General features: G+C 34.8%; 1 protein-coding gene across 1 annotated transcript in view; it reads left to right on the top strand.

Annotated features, from left to right (window-relative positions):
- Nucleotides 1-19,067, top strand: part of TRPA1 (transient receptor potential cation channel subfamily A member 1) — a 31,499-nt gene extending 12,432 nt beyond the window's left edge. The window contains exons 9-27 of the mRNA XM_027744618.2: nucleotides 1,650-1,749; nucleotides 2,679-2,779; nucleotides 4,053-4,222; nucleotides 4,311-4,475; nucleotides 5,048-5,162; nucleotides 6,413-6,579; nucleotides 7,427-7,520; nucleotides 8,122-8,181; nucleotides 9,154-9,252; nucleotides 10,093-10,163; nucleotides 10,607-10,754; nucleotides 12,524-12,613; nucleotides 12,820-12,989; nucleotides 14,400-14,529; nucleotides 14,660-14,842; nucleotides 15,762-15,830; nucleotides 16,460-16,570; nucleotides 17,091-17,188; nucleotides 17,952-19,067. Coding sequence (XP_027600419.1) covers nucleotides 1,650-1,749; nucleotides 2,679-2,779; nucleotides 4,053-4,222; nucleotides 4,311-4,475; nucleotides 5,048-5,162; nucleotides 6,413-6,579; nucleotides 7,427-7,520; nucleotides 8,122-8,181; nucleotides 9,154-9,252; nucleotides 10,093-10,163; nucleotides 10,607-10,754; nucleotides 12,524-12,613; nucleotides 12,820-12,989; nucleotides 14,400-14,529; nucleotides 14,660-14,842; nucleotides 15,762-15,830; nucleotides 16,460-16,570; nucleotides 17,091-17,188; nucleotides 17,952-18,183 — 2,373 coding nt within the window. The 3' untranslated portion in view covers nucleotides 18,184-19,067. The remainder of the gene's footprint in view (nucleotides 1-1,649; nucleotides 1,750-2,678; nucleotides 2,780-4,052; nucleotides 4,223-4,310; nucleotides 4,476-5,047; nucleotides 5,163-6,412; nucleotides 6,580-7,426; nucleotides 7,521-8,121; nucleotides 8,182-9,153; nucleotides 9,253-10,092; nucleotides 10,164-10,606; nucleotides 10,755-12,523; nucleotides 12,614-12,819; nucleotides 12,990-14,399; nucleotides 14,530-14,659; nucleotides 14,843-15,761; nucleotides 15,831-16,459; nucleotides 16,571-17,090; nucleotides 17,189-17,951) is intronic.
- Nucleotides 19,068-21,375: the final 2,308 nt, after the last annotated feature.

Below are 21,375 nucleotides of genomic sequence, written 5' to 3'. Positions count from 1 at the left end.
AGGTGTCTTGTATTTTAAAATTGAGGTGTCTGGAATTTCCTGAGTTTACTTGATTATTTTTACTGAAATGTGCTTATTCAAAGGAAATAAGCAGTAATTTTCTTTTTTTTCTTTTTATTTCCTTTTTCCCTTTTTGCTTCTTTTTTCTTCACCAAAAGGAAAATTAAATATTAAATTGGTAAAAATACTAATTGATATTTACAAAATTGGAAATTTAATTTTTATATTAATATCTGTTTAATTCGTATATATTAATTTATAAATGCAAAAGTAAATGGAGTTCAGAAACTAAATTTCCAAGCTCTTAAGTCAGCTGTATCATAAATGTGGTAAATATATATGGCCATGTATAAGTTACTCCTTACTCTGATAAATAATTATGAGTGCTGACAAATTCATTTGACTGACAGCTGAACAATTATGTTAGCTGGAGCAAAGGTGATTAAATATTGCATAAAGAACTGGAAATCGCTGCCCTGTATTCTTTGAAAAGAATAGATACTTGGATAAAAAAAGTCTGTTTCTTTGATGAATAAGAATATTTTTACGAGGGTGTCTGACCTTGTAGAAAGGTAACTGGGGAAAGGGTCCTGCATGTATTGCTCCCAAATATTTAATCAACATACATTGGAAACTTCCTGTTCTCAGTGGTAAAGTAATCATTGTACATTTATTAAACATTTCTTATTACCACATTACAGGTGTTGCCATCCTAGAAAGTAAATATGGCTCAGGATTGTGATTAATTCTTTCTCAAATTAAGATTGGACCCAAAGATGATTCAAGTTAATGAAAAAACTCCCATTGATTTTTTTTCCAATCATCTTTGGATATTAACTGAAGTAAAACAGATTTTTCTGTGTACTTTGTTCAACTCATCAAGTTTGACTTGCAGCTCAGTATCTAGAAAAATGATACCTAAGCCGTCATAAAATACAAATATATTTCATTGGTTCATTTGTTTGTATCTTCACACTTCCTTGTTGGTGGGATTTGTTAGTTATGTTTATGCTCATAGTAGTGCTTTGCTGATATGATCATAGTGATACTGTGTTCATAGTGACCATACTGACCTGGCAACATGCATCTAGTGCAAAAGTAGACAAAAAGGAATAAAAGTATGTCCACTTTTAATACAGTTCCTTTGGAGTCAAAATTGAATTCAGTCATATCACTTATGATGAAGAACAGAAAACTGAACAGTGTTCATACAGCATAGAGGTTCAGAAAGGTCTGTTCTGGTAATTGTTTGATAGGTAAGATTGCATCATTCAGAAGAGCTACAATTTTTGCATTTGTCCATAGCTTCATTCCCAGTATTTTCAAGTTAGAGTTTTATATTTTGAGTATTTAAATGCATGGAAAGGTACACTAACAAAAGATCATGACTTGTGAGATCAGTATACCTAGGAGTAGGTCACTATTATTTAGGCATCTGAATTTTTATATATAGATGACTGGGCTGTGGCTGATAGTTAGAAAGCATAGTAGTTTTATATAAAAACGTAATGTGTTTATTGAAATTACTTATCTGGAACATCTGGAGTTACTAAGAATGTCTGTATTCGCATTATACTTTGAAAAAGCAGCACCATTTTAGAGTTTCATTTATTCATTATTCATGATAAATTTGAAATTCTCTATTGCAGGGGGCTAATATTGATAGCGTTGACATAGAAGGTCGATCCCCGCTTCTGTTGGCCACTTCCTGTGCATCATGGAAAATTGTGAATTTACTGCTCTCAAAAGGTAAAAAGGAATATATACATACTAGAAACTTCCTTTGAGCAGGGTTCATGCATGTTAAAATCCTGTGTCTGACTTTCCTCTTAATTTCGATTCAGCACTTCAGCATCCAGTCCAGGAGCAGCTGGGCTAAACAGCTGCACAGTGCTGGTATCCCGTGAGATAAAGGAGGAATTGGTGTGATGATTTCACCCTTTTTAATACAGAGTGAACAGGCTGTAGTCAAATATGTCATGTGTCATGCTTCTCAAGGCGGAGGTGCCACTGGCATTCCGTCCCTGCATTCCTAAGCAGTTCACAAAGTAAGCAGAACTGTGGAATAAATACACCACTTATACAGAGAGATATTTTCTACTGGCAGTCAATCTTTAAATGTTAGAGCCCATAGCTCAAGCATTACCTGTGATTTTATAAAATCACAGGCACTTTGAAAATGTTTGAGCTGTATCTTTCAATTGCTACACTTCTGGTGCAAGCTGATGATTGTTACTGTATTTCCTCTTCTTAATAGTATTATAACTGATTTTGTTAATAAACCCTATAATAAGTTTTGAAACTGAAGAGATATTACAACTTTAAAGATTATAAGAGGTGCTTATCTGCATCTTTAAATTACTCCTTGATTTGTAGGTCTCAGCATCTTTGAATATAAGGGTCCTATGTAAATCTTAGTGCTGCAATGAAATGCAAAATGCATACACAAAAAAAATTATGAAATTTAAGTGTCAGGGTGATTTTTTTGAAAGCAAAATTACATGTTACAATGTCAATTTGAAAGAATATTTTATAGATTTACAAAATTTGTTTTATAAAATTTTATAGATTTATAAACATGTTCGTTCAGCATTTGTTCCTTTATGTTAAGCACCATCATGTAATGTGAGGGGTCAGCAGTTTTGAATTTGCTAGTATTTATTTCCATATTTATTTAGGAGCAAACGTATCATTAAAAGATCATCTTGGTCGGAATTTCTTGCATTTGACGGTATTGCAGCCTGGAGGATTACAGCATCTGAATGAGAAATATCTGCAGGTACAGTAAGCATCAGTTTATGTCTTTATGTTACCCTCACTAGGAAAACATTAAAAAAACCCAAACAACTACCATGTTATTTTGAAATGTTTGTAAAAGTTTGTGGTACTTGTTAAGTAGTCCATGTCACAAAAAATGGTTTGAAGAGGTACATATCTCTCATGAAAACATTTCAAAGCCAATAATACAGTTTTCTTATTGCCAGGAAAAGGAATAACATAATCCCATAAATTATTTTGCTGTTGGGGGATTGAATAGCTCAAGAGGTAGGCAATAAAATATAGAACTTTTCACTTCTATTTTCCCAGCTTGCATGCAGTAAAGCTAGGAGAGGTGTTCAACTCAGTCAAGCTCTAGGACCTGAATAGCTTGCAGCAGATTCTGCAGGAGCTTTCTGTGGACTGGACCATAATGAATCTTGGATTTGGTTTCTGAAAGGATTTTGAACATAGATTTCTATTTGGTTATGTTGAAATGAAGCACTCATGTTGCTGGAGCCCAAGCTTGCTTGAAAACTTTAATTGCTGGCTTCCAGAGCTCAAGAAATAACTTTTTAAATGTGAATCAAATCTAACTGATCTTACAACATCTGCTGAAATCTGTAAACAACTTTGATTAGTAATGCAGAATAGATTTAACATCCATTTTCAGCAGATGTAGTGAATCAGTTTTAAAATTGAGTGGTAACTCAGTTATCTGCATTGACTTTCTGATTATTGATCATAGTAATAATTCAGGCAAATAAGTGGATCGAACTGTGGGAGGAGACTTTTGCCTTAGTAAAGGTTATACATGGGAGAGTTGGACGAGGTACAGAGGAAAAACAAGGAAATGAAGATGAAAAAGAGAAACAATTTACACTGTAAACCGGTGAAATGATAGGTTTTGACAGCCAGAAGTTTTGCTACTGAATATAGACTATAGACTACCTTTAGGTTTGATACAAGCCTTCTGCTGCCAGCAATGTGTGATGGAATGGCAGCACAGAAGAATTTCCTGTATTGTACTGTGGATGGGTTGCAGTAAGGGTGCAGAATGGCAAACTCCTGTGTTCTTCAAAGAAGTAGTTGTTTGAAAAAATGGTGACCCACAAGCCAGCAGACATTAAATGTTCATTGTTCCTAAATTTATTTTTCCTAAAGTTTGTTTCCTATTTTTAGATACTGCTTTAAAGTATTAATGCTCTTGCTGCAAGATATTAGAAACTGTGAAGCATTAGAGATATATATGTAATTTTGTGCTTTTTTGGGGGGGGTATTTCTTGGGGGGACAGATGGAACATATCAAAAATCTTGTAGTGGATGAAGATAATGAAGGATGCACTCCATTGCATTATGCATGCAGACAAGGTGTGGCCCTCTCTGTAAATAATTTACTCAGCCTCAACGTTTCCATCTACTCTAAGAGCAGGGACAAGAAGTCGCCATTACACTTTGCTGCCAGGTTAGTAGTACTCTCTAGGCAAAGGAACCCATGCCAAGTTTTTCATTCCTGTATTTTTGACATTAATTTCCGTGTTTATCTTGCAAAGCTATGGGCGCATCAATACATGTCAACGACTTATAAGAGATATGAAAGACACAAGACTTTTGAATGAAGGTGATAAGAAGGGAATGACTCCCCTTCATTTGGCAGCCCAGAATGGTCATGAGAAGGTAGTTCAGTTTCTTCTGAAGAGAGGGGCTCTTTTCCTCTGGTAAGTATACAGATTTCCATTCATTAAGCCAGAAAAGAACTATCACCCTACATTTTATGTCCATCTGCTGGGAAGTTAATGCAATATAAATATAAATATAGATACAGTACATTAAAATATTTAATATAATAATACATCTAAATGCAAATATACAGGATAGAAGCATAGTTATGAAGTATTTGTAAAACTAATCTGCTTTGTGCTTTGGTTCAGCCTGACACATAGAATCATGGCTAGCTGTAAAGCCAAAGCTTCTTATGTGGGGGAAACTGAGGTTTCTCTAAATCCAACTTAGAGAAGAATATTGAACCTTTTCATGGAAAAAATGTTGCTTTGGAAATACTACAGTCGTTTCAGCTTCACTTCCAGTCTTGAGTAGGGTTTCTTAGGATTGGTGGTTCAAGGCATTCTGCCTTGCACTGTAAGTCCTGCTTCCAAGTCAAAGATCCTCAGGTCATTGGCAGCTCCAAAAAGCTCCCAGGCTCACAACTGTGAATCCAGGAACTAAAAGTTGAGAGTCCTGTTCCAATGTACATGTTTATAATTTCTGATTTTATACCATTACATGTAAGTGATTATAAAGGCTGGACAGCCCTGCACCATGCTGCCTTCGGAGGATACACTCGCACAATGCAGATCATTTTGGATACTAATGTGAAGTGTACTGACAGAGTGGATGAAGAAGGGGTATGTGTTCACATAACATTATTTGTTTCATGCCTGCTATTACTTCTAGACCAAATGTCAATGGTATGATATTTGTAGCTTTACATGTGTAAATTTAAGGTGCATTACATGTGTAAATTTCATTTCCTGTGGCAAACATAGCGCCTTTATATTTCACCACTCTGAAAGTTAATTTCTTTGATAAATATATGATTGTTGATATTGCTATCTGATTATTTTAAGTGGGAGACAGAAAAAATGCATATAGCCTAACAGAAAACATAAAATACTGAGTATATGTGCCTCTTGCCCCCTTTACGTTGCAAGAATATTTTAGCAATGTAGCAAACATTGGTAATTTAAATTTAAAGAACTTATACAGATTTGAAAAACCGATATCAACTATTGCTCTTTAATATATTGTTTGAAATCCATCTGCTCTGCACAGTAATATCCAATAAATACAGCATCTATCTTGCTCTGAAGTTTGGACACATACAGTGTCTATTGGGTCAAGACAGAATCCACTTCCTGGATTGGAAGCCTCTTATATGAACCTGCCTAACAGTTCCCCATCAGAAAACATAGGGTGGTCATTTTAGAGAACTATTCAATTTCCAGCACAGAAGCTGCTGCTAATTTCTCTGAGAGCTGGTGTTAAAACACTTAGAATCACTAGATTAGCAACAAATTTTGCCTATAAATTAATGAGAAACAAATGCTTAGTCCTTAATTTCCCTCCAAAAAATCTGGGTGCATTCAGAAGGCTCTCAAATGTCAGTTTCAGTTTGACTTAATTCCTAAAGTACTCATTGCCTTTCTTTTATTCAAATACCACTAATAAAAGTGCCTACAGATTTTCTTTCAGATTTGTTTTTATAAGCACACCTGGATATAACTTCTCTTCTATGCTTCTCTTTCTGGTCATTGAATGCGAGTGTTCTGTATCTAAAGATACCATCATTTTTACCTATTTGTGACATGCAGTTTGTTAGTTTCAAAACTAAAAGATATTCATGAGTTGGCTTTTCTTACCTAACAGCAAGTTTCCTCTTCAGATTTCACATTACTGTAGCTGTAGCCATAAAATAAAAAACACGTCTATAATCTCTATGAGAATCTCTGACAATATTCTTATCTTTTATGTTGCTAGTAAAAGTATTCAGGACTTCCAACTGAGAAAAAAGCATGCGGATGTTCAATGCGGGAAAGCACTCAAATGTACTTCTGTTTTAACTATTCATGCACTGCTGTACTGTTTGTCTTCACAGAACACAGCTTTGCACCTGGCTGCACGAGAAGGACATGCAAAAGCAGTAAGGTTACTTCTTGACTACGGTGCGAAAATTCTGTTCAACAAAGCACTAGCTACTTTTTTCCATGAAGCAATACACAACAGGAGAAAAGACGTAGTGTCTGCTGTCATTTTGCACAAAAGGTAATGTATACAGAAAATGCTGAATTTATTTTCCAGTGTGTTTTGATTTATTGCTTTGGCTTTTTTTTTTAAACTGAGATTAAGTTCTGAAAACCTGTGGTTTAGTAAGTAAAACTGAGTACATATTTTAAAATTCCAGAGGTTATGTTCTATTCTAATGAGCGCAAGTAAAAAATGGCATAATTTTAATGAACATCAGATCTGTGACATGCTGTTTATCATATTACACTGAGTATTTGTATTCTCTGTTAGAAAAACACGTAGAAGCCATTAGATAGAATTTTGACCTTTCACATAATGGTTCAATACCTATAGAATTTTAGTCAGAATGTGAGTACAACTGATACCATTCAAGAGATGTAATTTAAAATTAAGTGTTGCAAATATTTAAAAATGTGGCAGTTCAACTGCAGTTTAGAATATTTTATGTTACAATATAGTGAAGTCTCACTTGAGGAATAAAGTATTGCACCATTGATCACATCTTTTGGTAAGAGTTGCAGGAAAACTACAATTATTTAACTGTATTTATTGTCACTTGCCTAATCTTGTAACCCAAGATTCCAGCAGTAGTTCCAGTTTTGTATTTTTTAGAAGGTCTTAGCATACTTGAAACATTTCTATTTATTTGATAACAGAATTTAATGTCAATCATTCTTAGAGAAGCATCCAGAATGTTACTGCGTTACTCCCTAAACTGCTAATTTTCCATTAAATAGTATATAAAATGTTTATATATTATGATTTTCAAGATAATATCTTAAATAAAACTCAAAAAATCTAAAAGTAGTTAATTTAAAATACAAGAAATTCATTCATGTTCCAATGCCTAAAATACTTTTTGCAGGTGGGAAGAAGCTGTTGTGACATTCTCTCACTATTCCAGTGCCAATAAGTGTCCTTTGCTGGAAATGGTTGAGTATCTTCCTGATTCATTTAAAGTGAGTCTTCTGCCCATATTAAAGAAATGGCTGCATGAAATAACATGAAATTAGTTATATTGCATCATTTGCCCTTGTTTTTCTGATGCTGTCCTCAGGAATATGTATTATTATAAAATAGAAGCAATATAAAATCACAAATTTTTTGAATTGTATTTTAGTGATAGTTTCAGTTTGTCCAGTTTAATTTCTTCTGTATTAGAAAAGTTCTTAGCTTCTTGAGTTCAATGGAGTTATAAGAGTATAAATGTAGTATATAAAGGAGTATAAATGTGATGAATGTCATCAGCTAACTGCTAAATAACACTACAAAGTGCTTTTTATTAAAATAGCAAGTGATTTGGTATATTCATAAACACTTCACACTTTATACTTGTAAACTAGCATGTAGCCTTGTAAACTGCACAGTTTATATTTAACTCCTGCATGTAAACTTTGGAGTTTTATGTCATCAAAACATACATCATAAAAATCTGACTGAATTATCACTTCTGTTGGATGACTGTTGTGTTTGAAGGTAATTTTCTTTTGGTCCAAACACATTCTTTCTGTTGAACATTATCTATATCACCTTAATTCCCTTTGCTGTTCATCTGTGAAGCTGGTGTTGGACAACTGCATAATTGAGTCTTCAGAGGAAAAGACAAGTCGAGACTTCTATGTAAGTGAATGAAAAAATCTGTGAAAGTATACAGTATGTATACTGTAATGTACACGTCAAGTTTATGTGGCTAAGATACACTTTTGGATGAATATCAGATCCTAACAGAAAACATGGGTGACTGATCATATGTTATCCTTTGGACTGTAAATGGCTTTGAAGTTCAGTTCTGTAATCTTCATACTTGTGCATTTTAACAAGTATAACATAAAACTGCTGCAATGCATAAACTTTATCTTTACTCTGATAATTCTTGCAATCAAGCTGAGTATCAGAGGTTATGGGTATTTCAAAATTGTGGTGAAAGAAGACATAATGTCTGTTTATGCATATCAAAAGCATGCCTATCACAACTAGTACATTGTCATCAATAATTTAAGTCCGTGTTTCTTTTTTCGTAAATTCTTGTCCAAAATCTTAAGCAGTAGATTGTTTTCACAATGGCAAGGAGGCATGAATGTTTCACAGTTATGTTACCTCTGAAACCATATTGAAAACAACCTTATCCATTATATTGGATTGTGTCCACATCATTAACAGAAACTTGCAAATTTTCTGCTATTGTACATTTTCTTTGTACAATATTGTACATTGTACAATATTGTACATTGTATTATCAAAGCCATATAACCTTTAAATACAAACTTTTCTTCACAGTTGGCATTAAAACAAATCAGAGTTTTGAGAATGACATTTAAAACTGCAACATTTTAGGAAGAAATTTGCACTTTTCCTTTTACAGTTTAAAATGACTGTTTGTTTAAACATCTTTACAGTCACATATGTATATCTTGACAGCATGTGTTCCCTGGCAGAGTAGTTAACAATGACTAAGCGTAACTATTCTAACTACTTTGACACAATGTGCCTTTTGTTCTCTAAAGGATAGCCTTTTTTATATTAAGAAAATTATCTCAGTCTTAGATTATCATTTGCATCACATTTAAATGCTGGTGTATGTGTATTACACAGATTGAATACAACTTCAGATATCTTCAGTGTCCCTTGACACTTAACAAGAAACCAAAGGATGATGAAAATATTTTCTATGAACCACTTATCACTTTAAATGTAAGTTCTCATTTTACTGGCATCATTCCCTGCTGCCTTGTTTTAGATATAATCAAGAGGTTTGAATATTTCATCATAATATTTCTTCTCCAAAGCCCCATAACTCTGTATATTTTAAGTATGTTGAAATAAAATATGGACCAGAGTTCTTATGGTCTAAATAATAATAAATAAAACTTCTATTAGGTTTAAATAAAAATTCTTAGTTTATTTGAACTATGAATGTATCAAGAGAATATGCTATATGTGCATACTCATAGTAGTGACTATGCATTGGAATGTAAGGCATTGAAAACCTGACAAAACTGATTTTTTCATATGCTAATTGCAAAATACTTTATGTGCCTAAACCAAATTTTGCTGTTCTTTCACATTGCCAGTCTTCTTTCTCATTCTTTGTCAGAAAATGTTAACAGAACAAGCTTTCTGACTTATATGCTTCTTTTTGGTCTACCTGTTGGCAATTAGAGTTGGTATCCTGTCTAATAATAAATATTTTTTAATAAATATTAATGTATTAATTAGTACTTAATATTAATTCTCATTAAATGTAACTAATAAAGCTTAGTCACAGGTACAATTGGAAATAGTCTGTACACATTTTAAAACTTGAAAGAGACTAAAACAGCAGCAACAGAGAAGCTGAATGCTTTAGCAGGGAGAGAAGGCAAGATAGCTTTGGGCCAGAGTGCATAAAAAAAAGAACTTTGCACTATGTCACAGATATTTTACTTTTTATTAGGTTAATATTAAGATAAAGAAGGTGGCCTAGCCAGCTTTGTAAGCTGTTTACTTAGCTAGATGAGTTAAATTTGATCCTTCCACTTTCTTGTTTTGTAGGCCATGGTACGACACAACCGCATGGAGCTACTCAGTCATCCTGTGTGTAAAGAATATTTGCTTATGAAATGGTGGGTCTACTTTAATGTGCATAAAATATAACACTGCATGTCAGGACTATTGTTCCTGAGAGTTGTTTATTAAGATGTACATACTTCTAGTGTTGTCTGAGCAAATGCCTTTTCCATAAACCTCTCATAAGCATGTTTAGAATATGCTGATGATTATCATATAAAATGTAGCTTAGCATTTAGTAAAGACAACTACTGTCTTTGTTTCCTCTTTATTGCAAAAATGTATAAAAGGATTGCCAAGGTAAAAAGGAAAGGAACAACATTTCAGAACGGCAAATACACTTTTGTCCACACAAATCTTGATGAATACATTCATCACGAAGGGACATTTCAAGAAATGTTTATTTCTTCATCTTGAAGACATTGTTGACTGTTAACATTTGAATGCATGCTCTTCTAAATTGGTTAAGTGTTGTAACTTTAATATTCTCACTTTCAAGGATGGCCTATGGGTTTCGAGCACATCTAATGAATTTAGGCGTATATTCTCTTGGTCTCATCCCACTGACTCTTCTGGTCACTCACATACAGCCAGGAAGACCTTTGAATGGAACAGAGCTCTATGAAGCAAGACCATTAGAATATGAGGTACTTTTCTTACTAGTCACAATATAGCAAAAAGTTGTGATTATTTAAACAATTTCTAGATTATGATCTAGCAACTCTAAGGAAAAGAATTAACGTGTATATTTTTTAACATTCAGCAGCAACTTCTAAGATGATTTGCAGTTCTCATTTCTTATTTTTAATCTGTTCTGAAAAATTTACATCTGGTACATGGTTACTTCAGTTTGTTCCCTGAAGTGAATATTTGTTTAATTTTGAGGAAAAAGGATTAAATGAGAGAAAAAACCTGAAACTGAAACAGGAACTCAAAAAGGATATGCTAGTAGAAATATGAAATAAAGTAAACTCAAGGGATATAAAAGGTTCATGAGGATATCCTGATATATGAAAAAATCTGGAGAACCACATATGCAGCCCAGCCCAGTCCAGTATATTTGGGATTCTTGAAGATTCAGAAGCCAGAAGTAGCAGAAATCCAAGCATTCATGCTCCATTAACTCACTCATCTTCCTGGTGGAAGATAGGAGAATAAAAGGAGCTGCATGCAACAGACAGAGGAGTAGCTCAGACTGACTCGGGTCCTTGAATCATCAGACTGGGTGGAAGAAGGTAGCGCCAACGAGGAATGGTGCCAGCTGGTGGAGAAGCAGTGAACTGAACGGAAGCTGTGAAGTTGCTGCCTGAGAGACTAGAGCAGTAGCAGTGTATATGAAATGCCATGCACTGGAGGAGACAGTGTCCTAATGACCCAGTAATAGTAATGTAGTGGGGAATGCCAGCTCTACAGGGAGCGCAGTGTTGCAGAATGGGGTTCTGTACTCCTAACTCAGGTTAAAGAGGGACATTGCAATGGGGCAGGGGCTGAGTGTGTTCCAGCACCACTGAAAAGTGAGTGCCATGAATTTGTGGTCTGCCTATGAGTTAATAAACCCCTCAGGTGGGGAATTAACTCTACAGGTTATTTATTAAGATGAAATCCACTACTGTAATCCATACCAATAGACAGCTTTTCACAACAAAGTTGTCTTTGCCTACACCAGTTGTGAAGTGAAACATCAAATGGAGCAGCCACGTACGGATGTCAGGACTGCCAATTTCTCCAAAGACTTCTACAGCCCTTCCAGAGACTACAATCTAATAGTGAAGTTATGGAGAAGAGATTTGGGAAAGGCTCTATCCACATTTGTTACAAGCACTCTGGTGGCTAAAAAGGCCAATACGAGACAGACACGTCCGATTGCAAAAGGCACAGCAGAAAGACTCCTTAGGTGGTATATTCTGCAAGGCACGATTCTTTCTGCGTTGTCTTTTCTCCTCAAGAGTGATCCTGTGTGCTTTCTCAAAGGAAGCAGCAGCATTATAGATGGTGTGTCTCCAGGCCTCCTGATTGGAGGCCAGAGTAAACCAGTTATGGTGATCAATAAGGCCAAGACTGAGATGTTGTTTCAGGGAGTCCTTGTATCTTTTCTTCGGCGCTCCTCTCTTGCGGCAGCCGGTGGCAAGTTCACCATAGAGCAAGATCTTAGGGAGGCGGTGGTCCTTCATCCTGGAGACGTGCCCTGCCCAACACAGCTGTGTTCTCAGCAACATGGCCTCATAACATGAGGCTTCATAACATGAATTGCACAATAAATACTAGTAAACCAGAATTTAGATAGTAATACATTTATATGAAGGAAGCTAACGGAGTTTCTTAACTTGCTAATATAATGTATGTGTAATAGGTAGAGCTGAAATGAACATTCATTTAATGGTTTCTAATTTGGTTTGTGTTCTGATTTTTGTTTCAGGACTCATACTTTACAAGGGTGTGTATGTGTTTAGTTTTAATTATGAGTTTATTGGGAATCTGCAAAGAAATATTTCAACTGATTCAGCAGGTAAGTACATAGAGAAATAACATTACTCAGTGTGCTTGCATGACTGTTTGTACGATATTGAACTAAATCTGGTTTTTCCCTAATTAGAAGGGAAATGCCAATTTATGCAAGATTAAAAGCAAGAAGGGTATTTAAGTAGTGCATTGAATTCAGTCCTTTAATGATGCGTGATTTGTAAATATGTATCTGTCTCTCTTAAATCCTAGAAATTGAAATATTTGTTGGATTACTCCAATCTACTGGACTGGACAATTTATACTACAAGCATAATTTTTGTGTCTTCTTTATTTATTAATACACCAGCTCATTTACAGTGGGAATGTGGAGCAATTGCTGTATACTTGTCTTGGATGAACTTCTTGCTTTACCTTCAACGGTAAAAATTATTTATCTCCTTTACAATAAAATACTTCCAATATTTTCATATATTTTACATATCCTAAACAGTGACTGACCAAGTTTGATAGTCCCATTCTGTATTTTTATTTTTTTCATGCTATACAAGTTTCCAGATTAGTTAAGGTCAAAGAGAATACCTTTATGGTACTGCCTCTGCTGCAAACCCTGTCCTACCTGTGTCTGCTGACTTAGGTAACTAAAGAATGGGCATGTCCTGTCTGGTATGGGCAAAATGAGGGTTGAACCTAGACAGTAAAGAGTAAACAGATGATTGCTCATACTTCCTGCTGCTGCTAGATGAAATGCCTCCTTGGCCTGTCTATATTTCCATGTGTATAGCAGTAGAACTCTATACCTGATTTTTCTAACTCATTCAGGCTGTCTTTTCCCAAAGCAACCTGTCGTTCCATTGACTTAAATGGAATTTTGCCTAATAAATGCCTAATAAATGAGAGAAGATCAGGTTTGTTTTATTTCCATCTTGACCTTTTCAGTCTTGAACATAATATTTCAGGGTGAAAATCATGTGGAGGGATTTTCACAGTTGCTATTGTTGCAGCATAAAACAATCACTGGGTCCTCAGATCTGAGAGAGGACATAAGTTCCCAAGTTCAGACTTGGGGGAATAAGTAATTTAATCTGCTTTATGACAATTTGTGTTCTGACATTTGTGTTGGTCAAGAATGGGAGAGGCTTGCCATGTGACACACTGTTGTTGGAAACACAGGTGTCTTAAAAGTACGCTACTCCTCTCTGCAAACAATGCATTTATTTTTGTTTGCTTGTTTTTCATACTTTGTATTATATGAAAACTACATGTATGTAGTAAGTTCTTACTTTGTAAGAAGCAAAATCTTTTAAATCAGGCATCTCCCTGATAGATGGATTAGAATGCCAGTTGTTCTTTGTTCTGGTCACTTACCTGCTTCTAGAATGAGAAAAAAAGTTGGGTATTTTCCTAATGCTGTTATTCTGAGTGCAACAGTGGTATAATATTGTACTGCCTATGGCTATGGAGAGAATAAATGTTATCCATGAAAAATAATATCTTGAAAACTGCTCTGGTGCTTTAAAATACAAGATTATGCAGTTTAGGGTTGATGTAAGTAGGATTACTTCCACTCTTTTGGATGTGAAAGTACAACCGGTTTGTGCCATCTCAGAATGTCTCAGAGAGGCAAAATGTCTCTTTTCACAGATGAAAATCAGCATTACTTACTGCCTTATGTAAATAACTGCAAGGGACTCTAACTTCAGTATTTAACGATTTAGGGGTGGACTTGGCAGTGCTAGATTAATGGTTGGAGCTGATTATCTTAAAAGTCTGTTCCAACCTAAACAATTCTGTGACTGATTCTATGTTTTTTCTGTTTACTTGTTGCATAGATTTGAAAACTATGGCATCTATGTTGTGATGTTCTGGGAAATTTTGAGGACTTTGATTCGGATAGCTGTGGTTTTCTTTTTCCTGATATTGGCCTTTGGACTGAGTTTCTTTGTCCTTTTGGGTTCACAGGTTAGTTGGATCACATAGTTAATTTTTTATCATTATAAATATTATCTTTTACTAAAGTGTCTCAAGTCATTATTTACAAATTTCATCAGTTTAGTTTTTTTCTTGACTTTGATATTTCTTCTTTTTGCAGCAAACATATAGCACACCTCTGCTTTCTGTAATGAAGACATTTGCAATGATGCTGGGAGACATTAATTACCATGATGCTTTCCTGGATCCTTTACTAAGCAGTGAATTACCATATCCATTCCTGAGTTACACAGTTCTCATTATATTTACCTTGCTTATTCCAATCCTTCTTATGAACTTGCTAGTAAGTAATTTACTTAGTAATATAAAAAGTGGTTAAGCATAGGTTTATATGCAGGTTTCTATATTTAGCATATAGAATTACTGTAGTAAGTGACATTCATTCGTTATTTAATAAATTGATATTTTCATAACATATTAAAAGGTAGCCTTTCTCTGCACTTGTTTTCCATCCAGTTTACTATTCTGAGTATTTTAACACAATTTACTCTTGCAAGGTTATCTTGTATATCTTTAGGTAGTAATTGTGATGGAATTTGAATTGCAGCTGCAATGTATTATTCTGAGGTCTGTATAAAGAAAATTGGAGAACAATGATTTTTGCTCAACCCCTTGTTGTATCAAGACCTAGCACTAACAATAATTTAAAAAAAAAAAGCAAACCCAAACTCAGATCTTCATTGCACAGAAATCAGTAATCAGCAGTAGTGTTGGAACTGACTAACAAGCCTGACCTGAATAAAAAGAATCAGAAAACATGATAATGGTGAGAAAGGGGGAAAATAGGTAATATATCTTTAGCAATATTCCATTGAACATATTTTTTTTTAGGAAATAAAATTTTTATATGAGCTGAGCAATAAAAATCAAACAATTCCATTTTTTTAAAGATATTTAGCGCTGCCACACTTAACATTGCAGCAGTAATGAAGAATCAAAAGGAAGGGACGTTATTCTTAACAGCTCTTTGAAGTAGCTCTTTAGTGCCTTATTAAGTGCCTCTTATTTTAAGAGGTGTCATTAAAAATGCTTTCTACATATCTTGATATGTATTTTGCAAATATGCAAAAAATATTCCTAAATTCAAGGGAAAAAGCTAATTTGAATGTTAGATTTTCTATTTTTTATTTAAATGTGAATGAGAAATACAATTGAAATTACAGACTGTGAAAAAGTAGATAACGAAATGTTGATATTTCTAGATTGGTTTGGCTGTTGGGGATATTGCTGAAGTACAAAAATACGCTGCACTCAAAAGGATTGCAATGCAGGTAAGTAACATGCCAGTGAAAAACCAAGTGTTGGAAGTAGATATCATTGTTAGAACAGCATTTAGATAATTAGTTGATTTGTCATCAGCATTTCTAATTAATACCTTAGTATCTGTGTAAAGCAAACTGGTGAACATGGCATCTTTATCTCTTTATCAATCATATGAGTCATTGTAAAGGACATGTACAAGCAAATGCATTTTTAAGGAATTTTTCAAGAGTCAATTCAATGAATTCTGAGCTGTTCCAAGAACAGAATCTCAAAATCAGTAAATGCAATGCTTGAAATTGGAGAGTTGTCTTTTAGTAAAAAACTTATGCGGTGGAAAGAAGGTTAAGATACACAAAAATCAAAAGGACACCAAATTCATTCTGCTTTCCTGAAGTCTCATTTGTTATAAGTGTGTGCATCTGTGTGGAGTAATTAATTCTGCTAAGATAATACTGCTGTACTGCTTTAACTGTGTAGTTTCAGTGTCTGGGCTGGACTGTTCAAATATTACACCATTGTTTGCAGTGTGGACTAGAACTAGTGATTTGAATATAATGACATGATGGTTATTTTCACATGATAATGTGTGTTTATCTTAAGAGAATATAACTCATTTTAAATGCAAAACTACATTTAGGTTAATCTTCACACCAACTTAGAGAAGAAGCTACCATTTTGGTTCTTAAGTCGGGTGGACCAGGAATCAATCACTGTATATCCCAACAGGCCAAGATACTGTGGATTTATGGTAAGATGGTGAATATTAGACAGAAGAATTCTTACTAAAATGAGGTATGATTGACTTTGTACACAGATTGCTAGGAACACTGCATTAATAAGACTCAATCATTAACTAACATCAAGGGAATTGTGATTAAATGTTGATTAAGGTCAGTGAAGATGATAAATCAGTTTGAGTGAAGCCATATTCAGATATAATTAGTGTTTGAAAACTCAGTGATCTGTAACTGTATTAAGCAAGACAATCTACAGAAGATGTTCAGATGAAAACCAGAATGACTCCCTTTTGGCATTTCTTCTTTTTTTTTTTTTTTTTTTACATTTAATTTCAACTGTTGTTGGTAGACTGAATTTTCTGATAAAAAAACATTGCAAAATAAATGTTTTAATATGTAAAAAGCCCCATCATAACAGAAACTCTTTTTAACACTAGCACTGTGTGGAAATTTTCCATTCACCTATTTGGGAATTTTAATCTATTTTCAGACTATAATACTTATTGCAGTTTGGTTCCATGTTTTGTTTAGAGTGTGTTCCAGTATTGCTTTGGGTGTGAAGACTCTACCACATACGCACAGAGCCCTGATACAACATTAGAGCTGGAAGTTCTGAAACAGAAATACAGGTATTTGTTGCATTATTTTATTGATGTAAAAACAAGTAGAACCAATATTACAAACATAGTTCGATTCACAGAGAACCTTTTCAATCACAATGTAGATTTAATGCTGTAATTTTGTCAGTCTAGACATTCTGAAAGCAAAAAACAAGCAAAAATGCTTGTTTGGTAGTTTTATAAAGACACTTTACAGACACATTTTCAAGAAACATTTCATTGTTTCTTGAAAGATAACAGATACTGAGTTCTGTATGTGTGATGCTAACTTAGGTTAACTGTTTATTTGCATCAATTGCACTTTGGATAGCCCTTTGAAAGAGATCAGTCAGTGCCTCCTCATATGCTGTAAAAAATAGTTTTGAATTTCACTAAATGTTTGTAGATGCTTAATTGCCATTGCAACTTTGGCTCTTTTTTCTTGCCAGACAAGAAAATAGATCAATAGGTAAAACTTCTGATAGAACTGGCAACAATTTTATTCTGAGAGTGAAGTTGCTTCTACCTTTTAACTATATAATAAGTTACTTTTCTCAAGAACCAGGAACTTATTCTTTAATTCTATTTCCTGAAACCTAGAGAAGTACCTACCACAACTTGAAGAATTAAATATATTCCAGACAATAGTCTTTGTTAGCAGAGGGGTTAAGTTAAATACTGTCAGAAGGGTGAAGTTAAGTACTGTCAGGTCTTTGTAATTTTAATGAGTTAAATGTCCTTTGAAATCAAACGACAAAACCTGATGTATGCATTTTTTTATTATTTTTTTTAGGCTCAAAGATATATCAACATTGTTGGAAAAGCAACATGACCTCATTAAATTGATTATCCAGAAAATGGAAATAGTGTCAGAAGCTGAGGATGAAGACAGCAATGATTTATTTCAGCACAAATTTAGGAAAAGGCAGTTAGAGCACAAGAATAGTAAATGGGATACAGTGTTAAAAGCTGTTAAAACAACTGTGCCTAACCCAAGCACAGAAAAAACCAACAGCTTCTTCTAGACATGGCTGTGAAATCATGTTGTATTATCATTTTGTTTTACTTTAGGGTCACTTCTCTTATTGTCTTTGCATAATGTTAATGTGGTACATCATGTATTCAAGTTAAAAAAAGGCCAGATCCAAAAAGAGGATGCAGATGCTCAAAACATTATTTAAGGAGACTGAAGATGTCTACATTCAAAACTGTGATCCTAAAAGTGACTGCCTAATCAGGAAAGTGCCTAACTCACCAGATGCCAACCTTGCTGTCCTGACAGTTCCCAAGGCTTCTGTCTAGATCTGATCTTGGATTTGGCTCTAGTACACTTAGGTCTGTATGCAATGACATTATTTTCTGTTACCAGTATTTTCAGAATTTCTAAATTTTTAGAAATTAGACTCTAGTTATTTAGTTTTCAGATGCTTTGAGAGAGCCAATGGGCTTTATGTAGCTTAAAGAAAAAGTACAAAACTAATCTGAGAGAGGTTGGAAGTTTTGCTGAGTAGGGACTGCAGGATCAGGCCTGAAAGGTAAGAAATGAAAGATCATGAAGTTGTAATGTAAGGGAAGAACTGTTTCCTTTTCTAGACAACTGTATGCAATTCTCAGAGGGATCATTTGTACTAGCATGCATATAGCAATGATAGAATGACTGTTTAATATTAGTCATTTACAACTTGCTGTCCTTATACTGCTAATGTGATTTTGGCCTTCCTGATAACCTAAAATTGACCTTGCTACCTTAATCTGCACCTTGGTTTTACTATTTATTTACTGGATATGCAGTGCATTATGTAATATACAGTAATATATCAAATTTAGAAATAAACATGAATTAAACTGTGTTTAAGTACATGACTATATTTGTTTCAAAACCAGTGCTAATAAATTAATTATGACTATATGTGGTGGTAACTCTCTGTGGTCCGCTTTTGAATTCAGACATTTTCTTTGAGAACTTCATATACGTTATTCTCCACAAAAGAACAGTTGTGTTTCCTGTTTATTTAAAATTAGCAGAAGGTGATTCACACTGTACAAAACTGGTATAGTCATCAGAAAACACAGGAAGACGTACTGCCGTGGATGACATGCTGTTCAGAAGGGAAAATTCTTTATCACCCATCAGTTCCATCCCAGATTTGAGAATTTAAATCCTTGCCTGGTAAAAAAGAGAAATGGGAAGGTTATCACTGCACTTTCTACAATGCTTACTAGGGTAAATAGTTGCTTAATATCAAAAAGTGAATGGCATTTAGAGATTCAGGAAGCATTTGGACTTTTGTTTCTTTCCACCATCAAGAGTCATTGATACCTTTGAATCCTGTGGCATAAATCCATGCCACTTGTAGCTGAAGATGTTTGCTGTTAAAACTGAGGTTCTCTTCTGGGTTTACCTCCCAGAATGTGCACAGGCATTTTGCATATAAGTGTGACTGCAGAGTTCCGTTAAGTAAGTTTTCAGAAGGCAAACTGGGGGCATAAACATAAACATACTACTGCATGACTGTGTCCGCAGATGTACTTCTGTCTGCTCCAGAGGCCCCGTCCTTAAGTCTGCCTCTGGATTACATTCTAACTGAACTGTTGAGATCTGGTGTGTACCATCGCTGTCATGCACCCAGGTGGAAAGAAATGCATTGCACAGGTAGTGCAGCATGCCAGTGTCTCCAGTTTTCCCTTGGCAACACGGGTGTGAGGAATGTGCTTCAAAGCTCAGTGTGTCTGCCCTGCAGGCTGCTGCAGGAGGAGTGGCTCTGCTTCAGGGTCAAGCCTGTGTGACACAGTGAAACAGAGAGAGAACAAGTAAGCAGAGTCAGAGTCGAGACAGTAATAATAAAACTGTAGTCACTGAAATTGCATTGTTGACTTGGATCTACTCCTGTGAATAAACCCTCTTGGAGTTTTCTGAGCTGCTGTGCATTTGCAGCTCCCTCTGTCAGTGGAAAGAAGAATGCCCAAGTTCTCAGGATAGGGCCAAACTTAAAAAACGCAAATGTTTTTTAACAAAAATAATTTTGAATTCCTGACAGTCTGTATCATTAACACTAGATGGCAGTGAGCGATAGCATTTTTGAGTAAGTAAATTGGACCCAAATGCATTGTTTGAAGTGAAGAGGAATAGCAGTATGATTAGAGCAGAAACAAACCAGTCAGCACTCACAGTTTTAAAGTCTGAGCCTTTCAAGCCTCTTTAAATAGAACTCTGAGACATTTTTACACAGCTGCCTCTCAGCTTTTCTGAGTATTTAATTTACAATTTGAGAAAAGTTTTCCTTTCAAATTTTATATGCAAAGACAGAAAGAAAGTATTGTATAATTAGCTAACATTACAACATTGAATTAGTTAGCTTTCTGTAGAAATCAGCAGACTAAGAGTATTTAATTGCCATGTGATAGAAATATCTAATAGAGCCTAAGTACAAGAGGTGTAGAGTTTAAGAAAAAATACAAGTCAAGTCAACTGGAATACAAATTACAGTTATGGCTGAATAAAATTGTGTAGACTGAGCTGAAGATACTGGGTCATTTCAGCAATCTCTAGAAGCAGTCCTGTTAGAATCATTAAGGTTGGAAAAGACCTCTAACATCTAGTCCAACAATTAACCTAATACTGCCAGGTCCACCTGTCTCTAAGCACCACATCTACATGTTTTTTAACACTTCCAGGGATGGTGGTTTCACTTTCCTGGGCAGCCTGTTCAAATGCTTGACCACCCTTTCAGTGAAGAAATTTTTCCTAATATCCAATCTAAACCTCCCCTGATTCAACTTAAGGCCAATGTCTGTTGTCCTATTTCTTGTTACCTGGAAGAAGAGACCCACCCTCATCTGTTTATAACCTCCTTAGATATGTTACAAGATAGATACAAGGAAATATATATTAACTGAAAATGTCATAGTGTGAATTTTTAAATTCACACTTAGGAATTAATACGGATAAATGCAACTGAAGTGGATTCTCTGGTTGTGAATATAGCATCTGCAAACTGTGATGGGTGCATATCTGTATCCAATCCTTACCCACTTCCCTTTAGTCTGTATGGATACAACACCTCTTCAGTTGAGGTACAGATAGTTCTATAAGCATACGTGGTCACCATTTGTCTTTTTCAGGACTGTATAACAAATAATTCTGATAGTGAGGGTAATTACTCCATCTCTTATTTTCTGCTGCTCAGCAGCTCCGGAACTGTTTTCTTGTCATGATG

The sequence above is a fragment of the Pipra filicauda genome, unplaced genomic scaffold, assembly GCF_003945595.2.
Source record: "Pipra filicauda isolate LSUMZ 115617 unplaced genomic scaffold, ASM394559v2 scaffold177_size2800117_pilon, whole genome shotgun sequence".
Classification (NCBI taxonomy): Eukaryota; Metazoa; Chordata; class Aves; order Passeriformes; family Pipridae; genus Pipra; species Pipra filicauda.
This window is presented reverse-complemented; position numbering and strand designations above follow the sequence as displayed.